General features: G+C 41.3%; 1 protein-coding gene across 1 annotated transcript in view; it reads left to right on the forward strand.

Moving 5' to 3' along the window:
- Positions 1 to 19,527, forward strand: part of Pex13 (peroxin 13) — a 137,422-nt gene that overhangs the window by 62,021 nt on the left and 55,874 nt on the right. The window contains exon 5 of the mRNA XM_071656740.1: positions 5,727 to 5,995. Within this exon, the coding sequence (XP_071512841.1) occupies positions 5,727 to 5,995 (269 nt within the window). The remainder of the gene's footprint in view (positions 1 to 5,726; positions 5,996 to 19,527) is intronic.

The raw sequence follows: 19,527 nt of genomic DNA on the forward strand, positions 1-19,527 counted from the left end.
TAGAGGTTTTCAGAAAAGAAGAGAGAAGGTTGGGGTGAAGAGAGTGATGAGAGTAAGTGAGCTTTGGAAGGAGACTTGTATGAGGAAGTACCAGGAGAGAATGAGTACAGATTGGAAAAAGGTGAGAACAAAGAATGTAAGGGAAGCGGGGGAGGAATGGGATGTATTTAGGGAAGCAGTGATGACTTGCGCAAAAGATGCTTGTGGCATGAGAAGCGTGAGAGGTGGGCAGATCAGAAAGGGTAGTGAGTGGTGGGATGAAGAAGTAAGATTATTAGTGAAAGAGAAGAGAGAGGCATTTGGACAATTTTTGCAGGGAAATAATGCAAATGAGTGGGAGATGTATAAATGAAATAGGCAGGAGGTCAAGAGAAAGGTGCAAGAGATGAAAAAGAGGGCAAATGAGAGTTGGAGTGAGAGAGTATCATTAAATTCTCGGGAGAATAAAAAGATGTTTTGGAAGGAGGTAAATAAAGTGCATAAGACAAGGGAACAAATGGGAACTTCAGTGAAGGGGGCAGATGGGGAGATGATAACAAGTAGTGGTGATGTGAGGAGATGGAGTGAGTATTTTGAAGGTTTTTTGAATGTGTTTGATGATAGAGTGGCAGATATAGGGTGTTTTGGTCGAGGTGGTGTGCAAAGTGAGAGGGTTGGGGAAAATGATTTGGTAAACAGAGAAGAGGTAGTAAAAGCTTTGCGGAAGATGAAAGCCGGCAAGGCAGCAGGTTTGGATGGTATTGCAGTGGAATTGATTAAAAAAGGGGGTGACTGTATTGTTGACTGGTTGGTAAGGTTATTCAATGTATGTATGATTCTTGGTGAGGTGCCTGAGGATTGGCGGAATGCTTGCATAGTGCCATTGTACAAAGGCAAAGGGGATAAAAGTGAGTGCTCAAATTACAGAGGTATAAGTTTGTTGAGTATTCCTGGGAAACTATATGGGGGGATATTGATTGAGAGGGTGAAGGCATGTACAGAGCATCAGAGTGGGGAAGAGCAGTGTGGTTTCAGAAGTGGTAGAGGATGTGTGGGTCAGGTGTTTGCTTTGAAGAATGTATGTGAGAAATACTTAGAAAAGCAAATGGATTTGTATGTAGCTTTTATGGATGTGGAGAAGGCATATGGTAGAGTTGATAGAGATGCTCTGTGGAAGGTATTAAGAATATATGGTGTGGGAGGCAAGTTGTTAGAAGCAGTGAAAAGATTTTATTTAGGATGTAAGGCATGTGTATGTGGAGGAAGAGAGGAAAGTGATTGGTTCTCAGTGAATGTAGGATTGCGGCAGGGGTGGTTGATGTCTCCATGGTTGTTGAATTTGTTTCTGGATGGGAGTTGTTAGGGAGGTGAATGCAAGAGTTTTGGAAAGAGGGGCAAGTATGAAGTCTGTTGTGGATGAGAGAGCTTGGGAAGTGAGTCCGTTGTTGTTCGCTGATGATACAGTGCTGGTGGCTGATTCATGTGAGAAACTGCTGAAGCTGGTGACTGAGTTTGATAAAGTGTATGAAAGAAGAAAGCTGAGAGGAAATGTGAATAAGAGCAAGGTTATTACGTACAGTATGGTTGAGGGACAAGTCAATTGGGAGGTAAGTTTGAATGGAGAAAAACTGGAGGAAGTTAAGTGTTTTAGATATCTGGGAGTGGATTTGGCAGCGGATGGAAGCATGGAAGTGGAAGTGAATCATAGGGTTGGGGAGGGGGTGAAAGTTCTGGGAGCGTTGAAGAATGTGTGGAAGTCGAGAACATTATCTCGGAAAGCAAGAATGGGTATGTTTGAAGGAATAGTGGTTCCAACAATGTTATATGGTTGCTAGGCGTGGGCTATAGATAGAGTTGTGCGGAGGAGGGTGGATGTGCTGGTAATGAGATGTTTGAGGACAATATGTGGTGTGAGGTGGTTTGATCGAATAAGAAATGATAGGGTAAGAGAGATGTGTGGTAATAAAAAGTGTGGTTGAGAGAGCAGAAGAGGGTGCTTTGAAATGGTTTGGTCTTATGGAGAGAATGAGTGAGGAAAGATTGACCAAGAGGATATATGTGTCAGAGGTGGAGGGAACGAGGAGAAGTGGGAGACCAAATTGGAGGTGGAAAGATGGAGTGAAAAAGATTTTGAGTGATCGGGGCCTGAACATGCAGGAGGGTGAAAGGCGGGCAAGGAATAGAGTGAATTGGAACGATGTGGTATATCGGGGTCGACGTGCTGTCAGTGGATTGAACCAGAGCATGTGAAGCGTCTAGGGTAAACCATGGAAAGTTGTGTGGGGCCTGGATGTGGAAAGGGAGCTGTGGTTTCGGTGCATTATTACATGACAGCTAGAGACTGAGTGTGAACGAATGTGGCATTTGTTGTCTTATTCACATTTACTCTTAACTTTCTTCTTTCACACACTTTCCGAAACTCAGTCACCAGCTTCTGCAGTTTCTCACATGAATCAGCCACCAGTGCTGTATCATCAATGAACAACAACTGACTCACCTCCCAAGCTCTCTCATCCCCAACAGACTTCATACTTGCCCCTCTTTCCAAAACTCTTGCATTCACCTCCCTAACAACCCCATCCATAAACAAATTAAACAACCATGGAGACATACATACATTAAATAACCTTACCAACCAGTCAACAATACAGTCACCCCCTTTTTTAATAAATTCCTCTGCAATACCATCCAAACCTGCTGCCTTGCCGGCTTTCATCTTCCTCAAAGCTTTTACTACCTTTTCTCTGTTTACCAAATCATTTTCCCTAACCCTCTCACTTTGCACACCACCTCGACCAAAACACCCTATATCTGCCACTCTATCATCAAACACATTCAACAAACCTTCAAAATACTCACTCCATCTCCTCATATCACCACTACTTGTTATCACCTCCCCATTAGCCCCCTTCACTGAAGTTCCCATTTGCTCCCTTGTCTTATGCACTTTATTTACCTCCTTCCAGAACATCTTTTTATTCTCTAGGTTTTATGGATTTAAAAAAAAATTGATAACTAAGATGTATACTGTATTTGATAGATGAATGTTATCTTCATTTCTGTTAAATGAATATCCATTATACAAGGCTCCATTCAGACTTGTCTTTGTACATGTTGCATTTTCCTGCCGTCATGGAGGTGCCAGCAGTTACATTTAGAAGTGGCTGCTGTAGGTGTAGGTGCCATTACAATAGGCACATTTATGAGAGTGAGGTTAGATGACCAAGTTGGGGCAGTATTGTGTTGCTACAGTGAGAAGGACAAGAGGTGAAAAACAGATCAGATATTAGAAGAGTGTTCATTGTGGTCGTGAATATGGGTGAGATGGGTGATAATTTGTTGTAGATCATAGAGATTGGAAAAATGTGAGGGCTTCAATACCCCCCCACCATTCATATGAGAGAAGTGAACTTTAAAATCCCCTTGGTAAAGGATCTCGGCTAGCAGATGGGAGGATTTCATGGCATGGTCTCATTGCAAGAGTTTAGATAGTCAAAGAAAATTATAAGATTTTTAGTATTAGGAGAACATTATGCAAAACAAAGGAAGACAATGATAATTGGGCAACAGTCCTTAAGTCAGATAACATCAAAATTTGGGGACTCAAGTTCCTTGAGGCATGTTGATGTTGAAATAAGCAGACACCACCTTTGTACCGGAATCATGAGTAGAAATTATAGTTAGATATGAGACAAGGGCTAATGAGAACATCATTAGATTGGGTCTTAGAGAGAAGCAAGATGTTAGATGAGGTACCAGATAGATGGCATACAACAAAGAAGAGGTTACTGGAAAGACAGTGAACATTAGTCTTATGTCAGTAGCAAACAGAGTAACCACCTTTAGATTTGATGAGAAGTCTCCACTTGTTTGGTCCCATCATTTGAACTTTATTATCATAAATGCTGTTTAAGTTTTGATTTGTATCACTTTGCCTACTTCTTTTACCCACCATGTTACTGTAGATTACTTCACATCATTTTAGCTTTTCTCTTCCTCTAACCATTCGGTGATCTTCCTTTACTGATTTCAAAGAGCTCTTTACTTTTAACATTTTCATCTACAAATTTAAAAGATTTAATTATATTGACCCTCTTCCATCTTTCAATGAGGGAAAATTCATTGCAGCTGGCCAAACCATGTGAATAACTACTCTTTACAAGAAAGTTGAAGGTGTTTGCAGGAATATGTTGTATACTGTAAACTAGTTTGAGGAGAAATATCATTTTAAGATTTTGTAGAAAGAATTGATGTCATTTTTTATTACTTAGTCTCTACTTGTGAAATGGAATATGTCCTTAATTGTTCATATTTTTCACATTGGAATATGAACTGTAACTTTTTTGAAGATACATGAAATTCTAAACAGATGTCATTGTAAGAATTTAAGCCTTAGTAAAATCAAATTTATGTAAAGTAGCTTTGAATATGGACATATAGGATAATGTTTATGAAAGGGTTGTCAGAATAAAAATGTGATTTGAAATCATGATTTTGAAGCTACTCATTGTGCCACTACTCTACATATAATATGTTTGAAATCGTGATCTTGAAGGTACTCATTTTCCACTACGCTACATATAATATGTTTGAAATCATGATTTTGAAGGTACTCATTGTGCCACTACTATATATATATGATATGTTTGAAATCATGATTTTGAAGGTACTCATTGTGCCACTACTCTACATATGTTTGAAATCATGATTTTGAAGGTACTCATTGTGCCATAACTCTACATATGACATGTTTGAAATAATGATTTTGAAGGTACTCATTGTGCCACTACTCTACTTATAATATGAATAATCTTTACTTGTAGAAAGGGATGGGAAGTATTAAGGCCTTTAAATATTATATTGCATGCTTGTGGAATATCTGTTTTTTGTTGTTTCCTGGAAGATTTGTATCGAAGTAAGAATTGTTTGAATGTACTTGTGTCCTGGAGGTGTGTTTGATACTCCTGAACCACAGTCAGACATATACCTAACCCAGAGAGGCATGAATGAGGCATGTATATAAGGTTGTGCACTGGTATAGATTTGCTCGTTAGAATATAAGTTGAATAAATACTTCAGGTGTATGACACTGCTTATTTCTCTCATGTGAACCTTTGTTTTATGTTGTTGGGTTGTTATTTGTATAAATTTGTTTTATGTGAGTGCTGAATGTTTATGGAAAGTTGAGTGTATGCTCATCTTTGTTGATTCTGTTTACTTACTGCCAAAGAAAATGGAGAAGTAATGAAAAACAGTGAAGTATCTCTTAACTGGAAATACTCTTTTGTGTAAAGGTTAAGGGCTAAGGTTGAGTGCTTTTGTTAAGAACATCATAGTTCTGTCTGTAGCAGGTGTGCCATTTTAAGCATTCAGAGCATACTTGTGTCTACAGGATTTTCTGAAACATTTGCAGAGTGCAGAGAACCCCAGAAAATCTATTTATGAAACCTGAAGATCCTTATGAATGAATATATATTTTGGAGGAACCTGAAAATCTTTGTACTTTACATGGTAGATATCTGGTATTAATTAGACAGTATTTTGAAGGATAAGAAAGCCAGGGTAAACAGAGAACTTCAGTTTCAGTTATTGTTATATATGTATTGAGGGAGAAGTGACTTTTGCATAGAAAGGATGTTGAAAGATTTTGATATTTTTGGCTTTGTTTCTAAGGGAAAGGATAGTGCATGCATGTATGAATATCATACATAAGAGTATCCCAATTTTCATACATGTGTCTTTTGCAGGTTTAAGATTCCAAGACCCAAGCTTAGAGGCAGCCTGGCGTACAACTGGGCTCATCAATCATTCATCTGCAACTTCATCTACAGAAGCTGATATTAAAGCTTCCAAGTCTTCATGGCCAATAATTATGTTTTTTGCTGTTGCATTTGGTGGTCCCTACCTTATATGGCGCTTGTTGTCATCACTAGCACCACCTATCAAAACAACAAGTCATGATTGGTTAAAGGGGCAGGGTGAATACTATGCTGCTGTTGCTGAGTATTCATTTCAAGTAAGGGCTTTTCGTTTTAATGAAGTGAAAATAGGTTTTCATAGTTAGAGGGGGTGGGGGTTATGGAGTGAACCTTCTCCCCAAGACCCAGTATTCTCAGTATTGGACATGAAAATAAATCAAACATTAAAACTGCATTCATTGAAGGTATATAAAATTGGTGAGATTTGTTTTGTTTTTCTTGATCACTGTTTCCAGCATTTGTGAGGTAGTACTGGGAATTGGTAAAGAAAGGCCATATTTGCTTACATCCATTTTCTAGCTACCATGTGCAGTGCGTCAAAACCACAGCTCCCTGTCTGCAAGCAGGCCCCACAGACCTTAAGTGGTTTACCCCATTTTACCCCAGCTGCTTCACATAATCTGCTACAGTCCAATGACAGCACATCAATCCATGTATACCACATCATTCCAATTTATTTTATCCTGTGCATGCCTTTCACCTTCCTGTATGTTCAGGCCTTGATCACTCAAAATATTTATCACTCCATCCTTCCATCTCCAGTTTGGTCCGGTTCCTTTCCTTATTCCATTCACCTTTGACATTTTTATCCCCTTTTTTAACCTCTCCTCACTCATCCTCTCCATCCAAACCATTTCAACACACCTTTTTCAGCTCTCTTAACCACACTCTTTTCATTAACACACCTCTGTCTTCCCTCTTTTTTTTACTTACTCGATCAAACCACCTTACATCACATATTGTTCTTAAACATTTCCTTTCCAACGCTTCTGCCTTCATCTGCACATCCTCATCTATAGCCCATGCCTCTCATCCATGTAACATTGCTAGAACTGTTATACTTTCAAACATGCACATATTTGCCCTCTCAGGCAGTGAATCTCTTTCCACACATTCATCAGTGCATCCAGAACCTTCACCCCCCTTGCTTGCCCTGTGACTCTCTTCTGCTTTCATGGTTCAGTTCACTGCTGTGTCCACTCCCAGGTATCTAAAATGCTTCGCTTCCTCCAATTTTTCTCCATTCACCCTCACATCCCAACTAACTTTACCCTCAACCTTGCTTAACTTAATATCCTTGATTTTATTCATACACACTCTCAACTTCATCTTTTCACACATTTCCAAACTCAGTCACCAACTTCAGTTTCTCACTTAGGTCTACCACCAGTGCTATATCATCACCAAACAGTAATAGCTGATTCACTTCCCAAGCCCCCTCCCTCCCCACAGACCGCATACTCGCCCCTCTCTCCAAGACTTTCAAATTTACCTCCCTCCCCATCCCATCCATAAACAAATCAAACAGCCATGGAAACATTACACACCCCTGCCTTAGACCAGCCTTCACCTGGAGCCACTCACTCTCTTATCTTCCCACTTGTGCACTTGTCTTACACCCTTCATAAATCTTACTCATTATCTTGTAACAGCTTTTTTCCCATATCATATATCCTTAAGACCTTCCACAAGGCATTTTTATCAACGCTCTCATATGCTTTCTCCAAATCGATAAATGCCACATACATATCCTTCTGTTTCTCTAAGTATTTTTGACACACATCCTTTAAAGCAAACACCTGATCCACACATCCTCTCCCACTTTTGAAACCCCACTGTTTCCCCCCAATCTAATCCTCTGTACATGCCTTTACCTTCTCAGTCACTTCTCTCATACAATTTATATGGTACACTCAAACAAGCTTGTTCCTCAGTAAATTCAACACTCATCCTTATACCCCTTACCTTTATACAGTGGCACTTTACTTGCATTCTGCCAGTCTTCAGGCACCTCACTATGATCCATACATACATTGAAAATAACTAACCAATAAACAACCCAGTCACTCCCTTTCTTAAGAAATTCAACTGCAGTAACATCCACTCCTGCTGCTTTGCCACATTTCATCTTATGCAAGGCTTTCTCCAGCTCATCTTTCTTCACCAAACCACTCTCCAAGGCTCTCTTACTTTGCCTACCATCTCAACCCAACACCCTACATCTGCCACCCCAATGTCAAACACATTCATAAATCCTTTAAACACTCCTCCATCTCCTCTCCACTTCATCAGTACTTGTTACAACTTCTCCATTTACCCCCTTCACCAATGTTCTCATTTGTTCTCTTGTTTTTGCACACTGTTTACCTCCTTCCAAAACATCTTCATATTCTCCCTAAAGTTTAGTGATATTCGCATACTCCATCTCTCATTTGCCATCTTTTTCAACTCATGCACCATTTTTTTTGACCACCCCCCACTTTTTCATAGCTCTCCCAATCATTTGCATTCCTTCCTCCTTCCTTGTAAGTACTACCCATATTTCTCTCCTTTTTTGCTAGTAACTTCACTCCATCTCACCACTCACTACCCGTTTTAATCTGCCCACTTCCCACCTTATGCATGCCACATGCATCTCTTGCATGCATATGCCAGCACCGCTTACCTAAATATCTCCCATGCCTCACCGACTTCCCTCACTCTGTCCACCCTCACCTTTGCTATTCTACACTTGGTATTTCCTGGTATTTCTTCACGCAAGTCACTTTTCCAAGACTACTTTCTCTCAGCTCTCTTCTCGCCCATGATGTTTCCTCTTTTCTGAAAACCTCTATGAGTCTGCACGCTTGCCTGTGTAAGTTAATGATCAAACAGCCCAGCAGCTGCCCCTTTCAGCACATTCACGTCCAAAAGTTTGTTGTGTAATCCAATTATTACTGCTGACCACTTTTCCTACTCATATACATTACTTGTATATGTCCCTCTTTTTAAGCCAAGTTTTCCCAGTTACCGGTCCCTTTTCAGTAGCCCATTCCGAACATGAATATTGACACCTCAGCCAAGCTGATTGGAATATTTTAATGAATATTCTTTTCTGCCTTTCTTTAGGTAAATTACTGTTTTTCATGAGGTGATGCTTCTGTCTCATTCAGACTCATAGCAGAGATTATTGTTGCAGGAATGGAAGTATTTATCTCCTCTTCCTTGAAGATGACCTCTTCTTCCACTCCATGTTTCAACCATTCCTGTTCTGAGGTCATTCAGACAGGGAATCAGGCATATTGGGCTTGGAAATATGACTTGGCATTCATCATTGCCCATAGTCATTGCAGTTGCATTATCTGTGAGGCAAAGCATTCCCTTATTCAAATGAAGTATAACCTCTCCTCATCATCCACTGATAGGTCTTTTTGGTTGGGCATTGCTAATAACTTCTGTCGCTTTACCTTTTCTTCTTTTTTCTGTTTGGACAGTTTTATAGCTATCTTTTCCATAGACAGGGCAATTCTTTTTGGTTTTCATTTTTCCTTTACCTTTTCCTTGGATGACTAACATTCGTTCATCCCATAATGTGTATTTTACTAATCCTATGCCTCTCCCTTTAATCTCTTTTGTGAACTGTCAGAAATGCACTTTTCTCTGGACGCAAGTAAGGCTTATGGACCAGATGGTATCCATCCCTATGTTCTGAAAGACTGTGTTTCTGTACTAGCACTTGTGTTTGCTCATCTGCTCCATTTCTGTTTAAAAACCAGAGTTTTTCCTTCTTAGAAGCATGCTTTGGTACATCCCATCTCTAAGATGGGTAACCATTTAACCCTATGCTTTGACATGTATTGTTTCCGAAGTCTTTTAATCCCTCCTCAACACAACTATTCTCCGACATTTTGAATCTCTCTGATCATCAGTATGGCTTCCAAAAGGCAAGATCCACTATTGTTATTCTTTCCTATCTTATTGATGTCTCGTCATCTTTCCTGAAAGGTTTTAGGAAATCTTATTTAGTTGACCTTGATATATCCAAAACTTTTGACAGGATGTGGCTTTGAGTTTACATCTCTAAGCATCTCTCTTTTGGCTTCCCTCCCTCACTTTGCTTCCTCATATAAAGCTTCCTCTCTGGCTGATCTGTCTCTGTGACCATTGATGGATCAGCCTCTTTCCCTTTCTCCTTGTTCCCTCCACTTCTCATACATATATCTTCTTTGTCAACCTTTCCTAACTCATTCTCTCCATATGTCCAAACCATTTCAACACACCCTCTTCTGCTCTCTCTACCACATTTGTTTTATTCTGACACATCTCTCATGCCCTTTCATTACTTACTTGGTCAAACCACCTCACACATTTCATTTCCAACACATCCACCTTCCTCCATGCAACCCTATCTATAGCCCACGCCTTGTAACCACATAATATTTTTGAAGCTACTATTCCTTCAAACATACCCATTTTTGCTCCGAGATAACGTTCTCTCTTTCCACACATTCTTCATTGCTCCCAAAACATTTACCAGTTCCCCCACCCTATTTCTTGCACTCTTCCATGTTCCATTCACTTCCTCCAATTTTTCTCCATTCAAACTTTCCTCATAACTAACTTGGCCCACAACTCTGCTCAATATAAATTTGATTTTATTCAGATTTACTCTCAACTTCCCTCCTTTCACACACTTCCAAAATCAGTCATCAACTTCTCCAGATTCTCACTTGAATCAGCCACTAGTGCTGTATCATTGGTAAACAACAACTGACTCACTTCCCAGGTCCTATCATCCCCAGTGGACTGCATACTCGCCTCTCTTTCCAAGATTCATGCATTTACTCCCTCACCACCCCATCCATAAACATCACATACTCCTGCCACAAACTGAACTTCACTGGCGACCATTCACTCTCCTTTGTTCCTGCTTGTATACATGCCCTACACCCATGATAAAAAAATTTCACTGCTTCTTGCAGCTTACCTCCCACACCATATATTCTTAAGACCTTTCACAGAGCATCTCTGTCGACCCTATTATATGCCTTCTCCAGATCCATCTATTTTTCCAAGTATTTATAACACACATTCATCAGAGCAAATGCCTGATCCACACATCCTCTACCACTTCTGAAACCACACTGCTCCTCTCCAATCTGATGCTTTGTACATGCTTTCACCTTCTCAGTCACTGCCCTCACATACAATTTACTGGGTATACTCAACATATTTATGCCTTTGTAGTTTACACACTTGCCTGTATCCCCTTTGTCTTTATACAGTGGCACTATACATGCATTCCGCTGTTCCTAAGGCACTTTACTGTGATCTATACATACATTGAATATCCTTACTGACCAGTCAACAACACATTTTACCCCCCTCTTAATAAATTCGACTGCAATGCCATCCACTCCTGCTACTTTGTTGCATTTCATCTTCTGGAAGGCTTTCACCACTTCTCTCTTCACTAAACTGCTCTCCGTAACTCTCTCACTTCACATACCATCCTTACCAAAACACCCTACATCTACCACTCTATCATCTGACATGTTTAACAGTCCTTCAAAATACACTCTCCATCTCCTTACTGCATCACTATCTGTTATCACTTCCCCTTTCGCCCCCTTCACTGATGTTTCTATCTATTCCCTTGTCTTTCCCACATTACTTACCTCCTTCCAAGACATCTTTTTTATTCTCCCTAAAGTTTAATGATACTACCACTAAAGCGCACTTGCCCTCTTTTTCAACCCTGCACCTTCCTCTTGATCGCATGCTGCTTTCCCTAATATATATATATTACGGAAGATGAAAGCCAGCAAGGCAGCGGGTTTGGATGGTATTGCAGTGGAATGTATTTAAAAAGGGGGTGACTGTGTTGTTGACTGGTTGGTAGGGATATTTAATGTATATATTACTCATGGTGAGGTGCCTGAGGATCGGCGGAATGCATGCATAGTGCCATTGTACAAAGGAAAAGAGGATAAAGTTGAGTGCTCAAATTACAGAGGTATAAGTTTCTAGAGTATTCTTGGGAAATTATATGGGAGGGTATTGATTGAGAGGGTGAAGGCATGTACAGAGCATCAGTCTGGGGAACAGCAGTGTGGTTTCAGAAGTGGTAGAGAATGTGTGGATCAGGTGTTTGCTTTGAAGAATGTATGTGAGAAATACTTAGAAAACAAATGGATTTGTATGTAGCATTTATGGATCTTGAGAAGGCATGTGATAGAGTTGATAGAGATGCTTTGTGGAAGGTATTAAGAATGTATGGTGTGAGTGGCAAGTTGCTAGAAGCAGTGAAAAGTTTTTATCGAGGAGGTAAGGCACGTGTACGAGTAGGAAGAGAGGAGAGTGATCGGTTCTCAGTGAATGTTGGTTTGTAGCAGGGGTGCGTGATGTCTCTATGATTATCTAATTTGTTTATGAATGGGGTTGTTAGGGAGGTGAATGGAAGAGTTTTGGAGAGACGGCCAAGTATGCAGTCTGTTGTGGATCAGAGAGCTTGGGAAGTGAGTCAGTTGTTGTTCGCTGATGATACAGCGCTGGTGGCTGATTTAAGTAAGAAACTGCAGAAGCTGGTGACTGAGTTTGGTAAAAAGTGTGAAAGAAGAAAGCTGAGAGTAATGTGAATAAGAGCAAGGTTATTAGGTACAGTAGGGTTGAGGGACAAGTTAACTGGGAGGAAAGTTTGAATGGAGAAAAGCTGGAGGAAGTGAAGTGTTTTAGATATCTGGGAGTGGATTTGGCAGCGGATGGAACCATGGAAGCGGAAGTGAGTCACAGGGTGGGGGAGGGGACAAAAGTTCTGGGAGTGTTGAAAAATGTATGGAAGGCGAGAACATTATCTCGGAAAGCAAATATGGGTATGTTTGAAGGAATAGTGGTTCCAACGTTATATGGTTGCGAGGCATGGGCTATGGATAGAGTTGTGCAGAGGAGGGTGGATGTGTTGGAAATGAGATGTTTGAGGACAATATGTGGTGTGAGGTGGTTTGATCGAGTAAGTAATGAAAGGGTAAGAGAGATGTGTGGTAATAAAAAGAGTGTGGTTGAGAGAGCAGAAGAGGGTGTGTTGAAATGGTTTGGTCACATGGAGAGAATGAGTGAGGAAAGATTGACCAAGAGGATATATGTGTCAGAGGTGGAGGAAATGAGGAGAAGTGGGAGGCCAAATTGGAGGTGGAAAGATCGAGTGAAAATGATTTTGAGCGATCGGGGCCTGAACATGTAGGAGGGCGAAAGGCATGCAAGGAATAGAGTGAATAGGAAAGATATGATATACCGGGGTCGATCTGCTATTATTGGATTGAACCAGGGCATGTGAAGTGTCTGGGATAAACCATGGAGAGTTTTGGGGGTCTGGATGGGAAAGGGAGCTGTGGTTTCAGTGCATTATATATGACAGCTAGATACTGAGTGTGAACGAATGTGGCCTTTGTTGTCTTTTCCTAGCGCTACCTTGCATGCATGCGGGCCGAGGGGGTTGTCGAAACTCACTCCATATCCTCACATCACCACTACTTATTATCACCTCCCCATTAGCCCCCTTCACTGATGTTTCCATTTGTTCTCTTGTCTTATGCACTTTATTTACCTCCTACCATAACATCTTTTTATTCTCCCTAAAATGTATTGATGCTCTCTCACCCCAACTCTCATTTGCCCTCTTTTTCACCTCTTGCACTTTTCTCTTGACCTCCTGCCTGTTCCTTTTATACATCTCCCAAGCATTTGCATATATATATATATATATATATTTGCATTTTTTTTTTTTTTTTGCTTTGTTGCTGTCTCCCGCGTTTGCGAGGTAGCGCAAGGAAACAGACGAAAGAAATGGCCCAACCCACCCCCATACACATGCATATACATACGTCCACACATGCAAATATACATAACTACACAGCTTTCCATGGTTTACCCCAGACGCTTCACATGCCCTGATTCAATCCACTGACAGCACGTCAACCCTGGTATACCACATCGATCCAATTCACTCTTTTCCTTGCCCTCCTTTCACCCTCCTGCATATTCAGGCCCCGATCACACAAAATCTTTTTCACTCCATCTTTCCACCTCCAATTTGGTCTCCCACTTCTCCTCGTTCCCTTCACCTCCGACACATATCCTCTTGGTCAATCTTTCCTCACTCATTCTCTCCATGTGCCCAAACCATTTCAAAACATCCTCTTCTGCTCTCTCAACCACGCTCTTTTTATTTCCACACATCTCTCTTACCCTTACGTTACTTACTCGATCAAACCACCTCACACCACACATTGTCCTCAAACATCTCATTTCCAGCACATCCATCCTCCTGCGCACAACTCTATCCATAGCCCACGCCTCGCAACCATACAAAATTGTTGGAACCACTATTCCTTCAAACATACCCATTTTTGCTTTCTGAGATAATGTTCTCGACTTCCAAACATTCTTCAAGGCTCCTAGGATTTTTGCCCCCTCCCCCACCCTATGATCCACTTCCGCTTCCATGGTTCCATCCGCTGCCAGATCCACTCCTAGATATCTAAAACACTTTACTTCTCCAGTTTTTCTCCATTCAAACTTACCTCCCAATTGACTTGACCCTCAACCCTACTGTACCTAATAACCTTGCTCTTATTCACATTTACTCTTAACTTTCTTCTTTCACACACTTTACCAAACTCAGTCACCAGCTTCTGCAGTTTCTCACATGAATCAGCCACCAGCGCTGTATCATCAGCGAACAACAACTGACTCACTTCCCAAGCTCTCTCATGCCCAACAGACTTCATACTTGCCCCTCTTTCCAAAACTCTTGCATTCACCTCCCTAACAACCTCATCCATAAACAAATCAAACAACCATGGAGACATGACACACCCCTGCTGCAAACCTACATTCACTGAGAACCAATCACTTTCCTCTCTTCCTACACGTACACATGCCTTACATCCTCGATAAAAACTTTTCACTGCTTCTAACAACTTGCCTCCCACACCATATATTCTTAATACCTTCCACAGAGCATCTCTATCAACTCTATCATATGCCTTCTCCAGATCCATGAATGCTACATACAAATCCATTTGCTTTTCTAAGTATTTCTCACATACATTCTTCAGAGCAAACACCTGATCCACACATCCTCTACCACTTCTGAAACCACACTGTTCTTCCCCAATCTGATGCTCTGTACATGCCTTCACCCTCTCAATCAATACCCTCCCATATAATTTACCAGGAATACTCAACAAACTTATACCTCTGTAATTTGAGCACTCACTCTTATCCCCTTTGCCCTTTGTACAATGGCACTATGCACGCATTCCGCCAATCCTCAGGCACCTCACTATGAGTCATACATACATTAAATAACCTTACCAACCAGTTAATAATATAGTCACCCCCTTTTTTTAATCAATTCCACTGCAATACCATCCAAACCTGCTGCCTTGCCGGCTTTCATCTTCCGCAAAGCTTTCACTACCTCTTCTCTGTTTACCAAATCATTTTCCCTAACCCTCTCACTTTGCCACACTACCTCGACCAAAACACCCTATACCTGCCACTCTATCATCAAACACATTCAACAAACCTTCAAAATACTCACTCCATCTCCCTCTCACATCACCACTACTTGTTATCACCTCCCCATTTGCGCCCTTCACTGAAGTTCCCATTTGCTCCCTTGTCTTACGCACTTTATTTACCTCCTTCCAGAACATCTTTTTATTCTCCCTAAAATTTAGTGATACTCTCTCAACCCCAACTCTCATTTGCCCTCTTTTTCACCTCTTGCACCTTTCTCTTGACCTCCTGTCTCTTTCTTTTATACATCTCCCACTCAATTGCATTTTTTCCCTGCAAAAATTGTCCAAATGCCTCTCTCTTCTCTTTCACTAATAATCTTACTTCTTCATCCCACCACTCACTACCCTTTCTAATCAACCCACTCCCACTCTTCTCATGCCACAAGCATCTTTTGCGCAATCCATCACCTCCCCATTTGTGCCCTTCACTGAAGTTCCCATTTGCTCCCTTGTCTTACGCACTTTATTTACCTCCTTCCAGAACGTCTTTTTATTCTCCCTAAAATTTAGTGATACTCTCTCACCCCAACTCTCATTTGCCCTCTTTTTCACCTCTTGCACCTTTCTCTTGACCTCCTGTCTCTTTCTTTTATATATCTCCCACTCAATTGCATTTTTTCCCTGCAAAAATTGTCCAAATGCCTCTCTCTTCTCTTTCACTAATAATCTTACTTCTTCATCCCACCACTCACTACCCTTTCTAATCAACCCACTCCCACTCTTCTCATGCCACAAGCATCTTTTGCGCAATCCATCACTGATTCCCTAAATACATCCCATTCCTCCCCCACTCCCCTTACTTCCATTGTTCTCACCTTTTTCCATTCTGTACTCAGTCTCTCCTGGTACTTCCTCACACAAGTCTCCTTCCCAAGCTCACTTACTCTCACCACCCTCTTCACCCCAACATTCACTCATATATATATATATATATATATATATATATATATATATATATATATATATATATATATATATATATATATATATATAACGAGACCGGGTTATAGTGATGGGTGATTTGAATGCAAAGGTGAGTAATGTGGCAGTTGAGGGAATAATGGGTATGCATGGGGTGTTCAGTGTTGTAAATGGAAATGGTGAAGAGCTTGTAGATTTATGTGCTGAAAAAGGACTGATGATTGGGAATACCTGGTTTAAAAAGCGAGATATACATAAGTATACTTATGTAAGTAGGAGAGATGGCCAGAAAGCGTTATTGGATTACGTGTTAATTGACAGGCGTGCGAAAGAGAGACTTTTGGATGTTAATGTGCTGAGAGGTGCAACTGGAGGGATGTCTGATCATTATCTTGTGGAGGCTAAGGTGAAGATTAGTATGGGTTTTCAGAAAAGAGGAGTGAATGTTGGGGTGAAGAAGGTGGTGAGAGTAAGTGAGCTTGGGAAGGAGACCTGTGTGGGGAAGTACCAGGAGAGACTGTGTACAGAATGGAAAAAGGTGAGAACAATGGAAGTAAGGGGAGTGGGGGAGGAATGGGATGTATTTAGGGAATCAGTGATGGATTGCGCAAAAGATGCTTGTGGCATGAGAAGAGTGGGAGGTGGGCTGTTTAGAAAGGGTAGTGAGTGGTGGATGAAGAAGTAAGAGTATTAGTGAAAGAGAAGAGAGAGGCATTTGGACGATTTTTGCAGGGAAAAAATGCAATTGAGTGGGAGAAGTATAAAAGAAAGAGACAGGAGGTCAAGAGAAAGGTGCAAGAGGTGAAAAAAAGGGCAAATGAGAGTTGGGGTGAGAGACTATCAGTAAATTTTAGGGAGAATAAAAAGATGTTCTGGAAGGAGGTAAATAGGGTGCGTAAGACAAGGGAGCAAATGGGAACTTCAGTGAAGGGCGTAAATGGGGAGGTGATAACAAGTAGCGGTGATGTGAGAAGGAGATGGAATGAGTATTTTGAAGGTTTGTTGAATGTGTCTGATGACAGAGTGGCAGATATAGGGTGTTTTGGTCGAGGTGGTGTGCAAAGTGAGAGGGTTAGGGAAAATGATTTGGTAAACAGAGAAGAGGTAGTAAAAGCTTTGCGGAAGATGAAAGCCGGCAAGGCAGCAGGTTTGGATGGTATTGCAGTGGAATTTATTAAAAAAGGGGGTGACTGTATTGTTGACTGGTTGGTAAGGTTATTTAATGTATGTATGACTCATGGTGAGGTGCCTGAGGATTGGCGGAATGCGTGCATAGTGCCATTGTACAAAGGCAAAGGGGATAAGAGTGAGTGCTCAAATTACAGAGGTATAAGTTTGTTGAGTATTCCTGGTAAATTATATGGGAGGGTATTGATTGAGAGGGTGAAGGCATGTACAGAGCATCAGATTGGGGAAGAGCAGTGCGGTTTCAGAAGTGGTAGAGGATGTGTGGATCAGGTGTTTGCTTTGAAGAATGTATGTGAGAAATACTTAGAAAAGCAAATGGATTTGTATGTAGCATTTATGGATCTGGAGAAGGCATATGATAGAGTTGATAGAGATGCTCTGTGGAAGGTATTAAGAATATATGGTGTGGGAGGCAAGTTGTTAGAAGCAGTGAAAAGTTTTTATCGAGGATGTAAGGCATGTGTACGTGTAGGAAGAGAGGAAAGTGATTGGTTCTCAGTGAATGTAGGTTTGCGGCAGGGGTGTGTGATGTCTCCATGGTTGTTTAATTTGTTTATGGATGGGGTTGTTAGGGAGGTAAATGCAAGAGTCCTGGAAAGAGGGGCAAGTATGAAGTCTGTTGGGGATGAGAGACCTTGGGAAGTGAGTCAGTTGTTGTTCGCTGATGATACAGCACTGGTGGCTGATTCATGTGAGAAACTGCAGAAGCTGGTGACTGAGTTTGGTAAAGTGTGTGGAAGAAGAAAGTTAAGAGTAAATGGGAATAAGAGCAAGGTTATTAGGTACAGTAGGGGTGAGGGTCAAGTCAATTGGGAGGTGAGTTTGAATGGAGAAAAACTGGAGGAAGTGAAGTGTTTTAGATATCTGGGAGTGGATCTGGCAGCGGATGGAACCATGGAAGCGGAAGTGGATCATAGGGTGGGGGAGGGGGCGAAAATTTTGGGAGCCTTGAAAAATGTGTGGAAGTCGAGAACATTATCTCGGAAAGCAAAAATGGGTATGTTTGAAGGAATAGTGGTTCCAACAATGTTGTATGGTTGCGAGGCGTGGGCTATGGATAGAGATGTGCGCAGGAGGATGGATGTGCTGGAAATGAGATGTTTGAGGACAATGTGTGGTGTGAGGTGGTTTGATCGAGTAAGTAACGTAAGGGTAAGAGAGATGTGTGGAAATAAAAAGAGCGTGGTTGAGAGAGCAGAAGAGGGTGTTTTGAAATGGTTTGGGCACATGGAGAGAATGAGTGAGGAAAGATTGACCAAGAGGATATATGTGTCGGAGGTGGAGGGAACGAGGAGAAGAGGGAGACCAAATTGGAGGTGGAAAGATGGAGTGAAAAAGATTTTGTGTGATCGGGGCCTGAACATGCAGGAGGGTGAAAGGAGGGCAAGGAATAGAGTGAATTGGAGCCATGTGGTATACAGGGGTTGACGTGCTGTCAGTGGATTGAATCAAGGCATGTGAAGCGTCTGGGGTAAACCATGGAAAGCTGTGTAGGTATGTATATTTGCGTGTGTGGACGTGTGTATGTACATGTGTATGGGGGGGGGGGGTTGGGCCATTTCTTTCGTCTGTTTCCTTGCGCTACCTCGCAAACGCGGGAGACAGCGACAAAGTATAAAAAAAAAAAAAAAAAAATATATATATATTATCCCTGGGGATAGGGGATTAAGAATACTTCCCACGTATTCCCTGCGTGTCGTAGAAGGCGACTAAAAGGGGAGGGAGCGGGGGGCTGGAAATCCTCCCCTCTCTTTTTTTTTAAATTTTCCAAAAGAAGGAACAGAGGGGGCCAGGTGAGGATATTCCAAAAAAGGCCCAGTCCTCTGTTCCTAACGCTACCTCGCTAACGTGGGAAATGGCGAATAGCTTAAAAGAAAAAAAAAAAAAATATATATATATATATATATATATATATATATATATATATATATAGATATAGGCAAAGGGATAAGGGTGAGTGCTCAAATTACAGAGGTATAAGTTTGTTGAGTATTCCTGGCAAATTATATGGGAGGGTATTGATTGAGAGGGTGAAGGCATGTACAGAGCATCAGACTGGGGAAGAGCAGTGTGGTTTCAGAAGTGGTAGAGAATGTATGGATCAGGTGTTTGCTTTG

The sequence above is a fragment of the Panulirus ornatus genome, chromosome 63 (assembly GCF_036320965.1).
Source record: "Panulirus ornatus isolate Po-2019 chromosome 63, ASM3632096v1, whole genome shotgun sequence".
Lineage (NCBI taxonomy): Eukaryota > Metazoa > Arthropoda > Malacostraca > Decapoda > Palinuridae > Panulirus > Panulirus ornatus.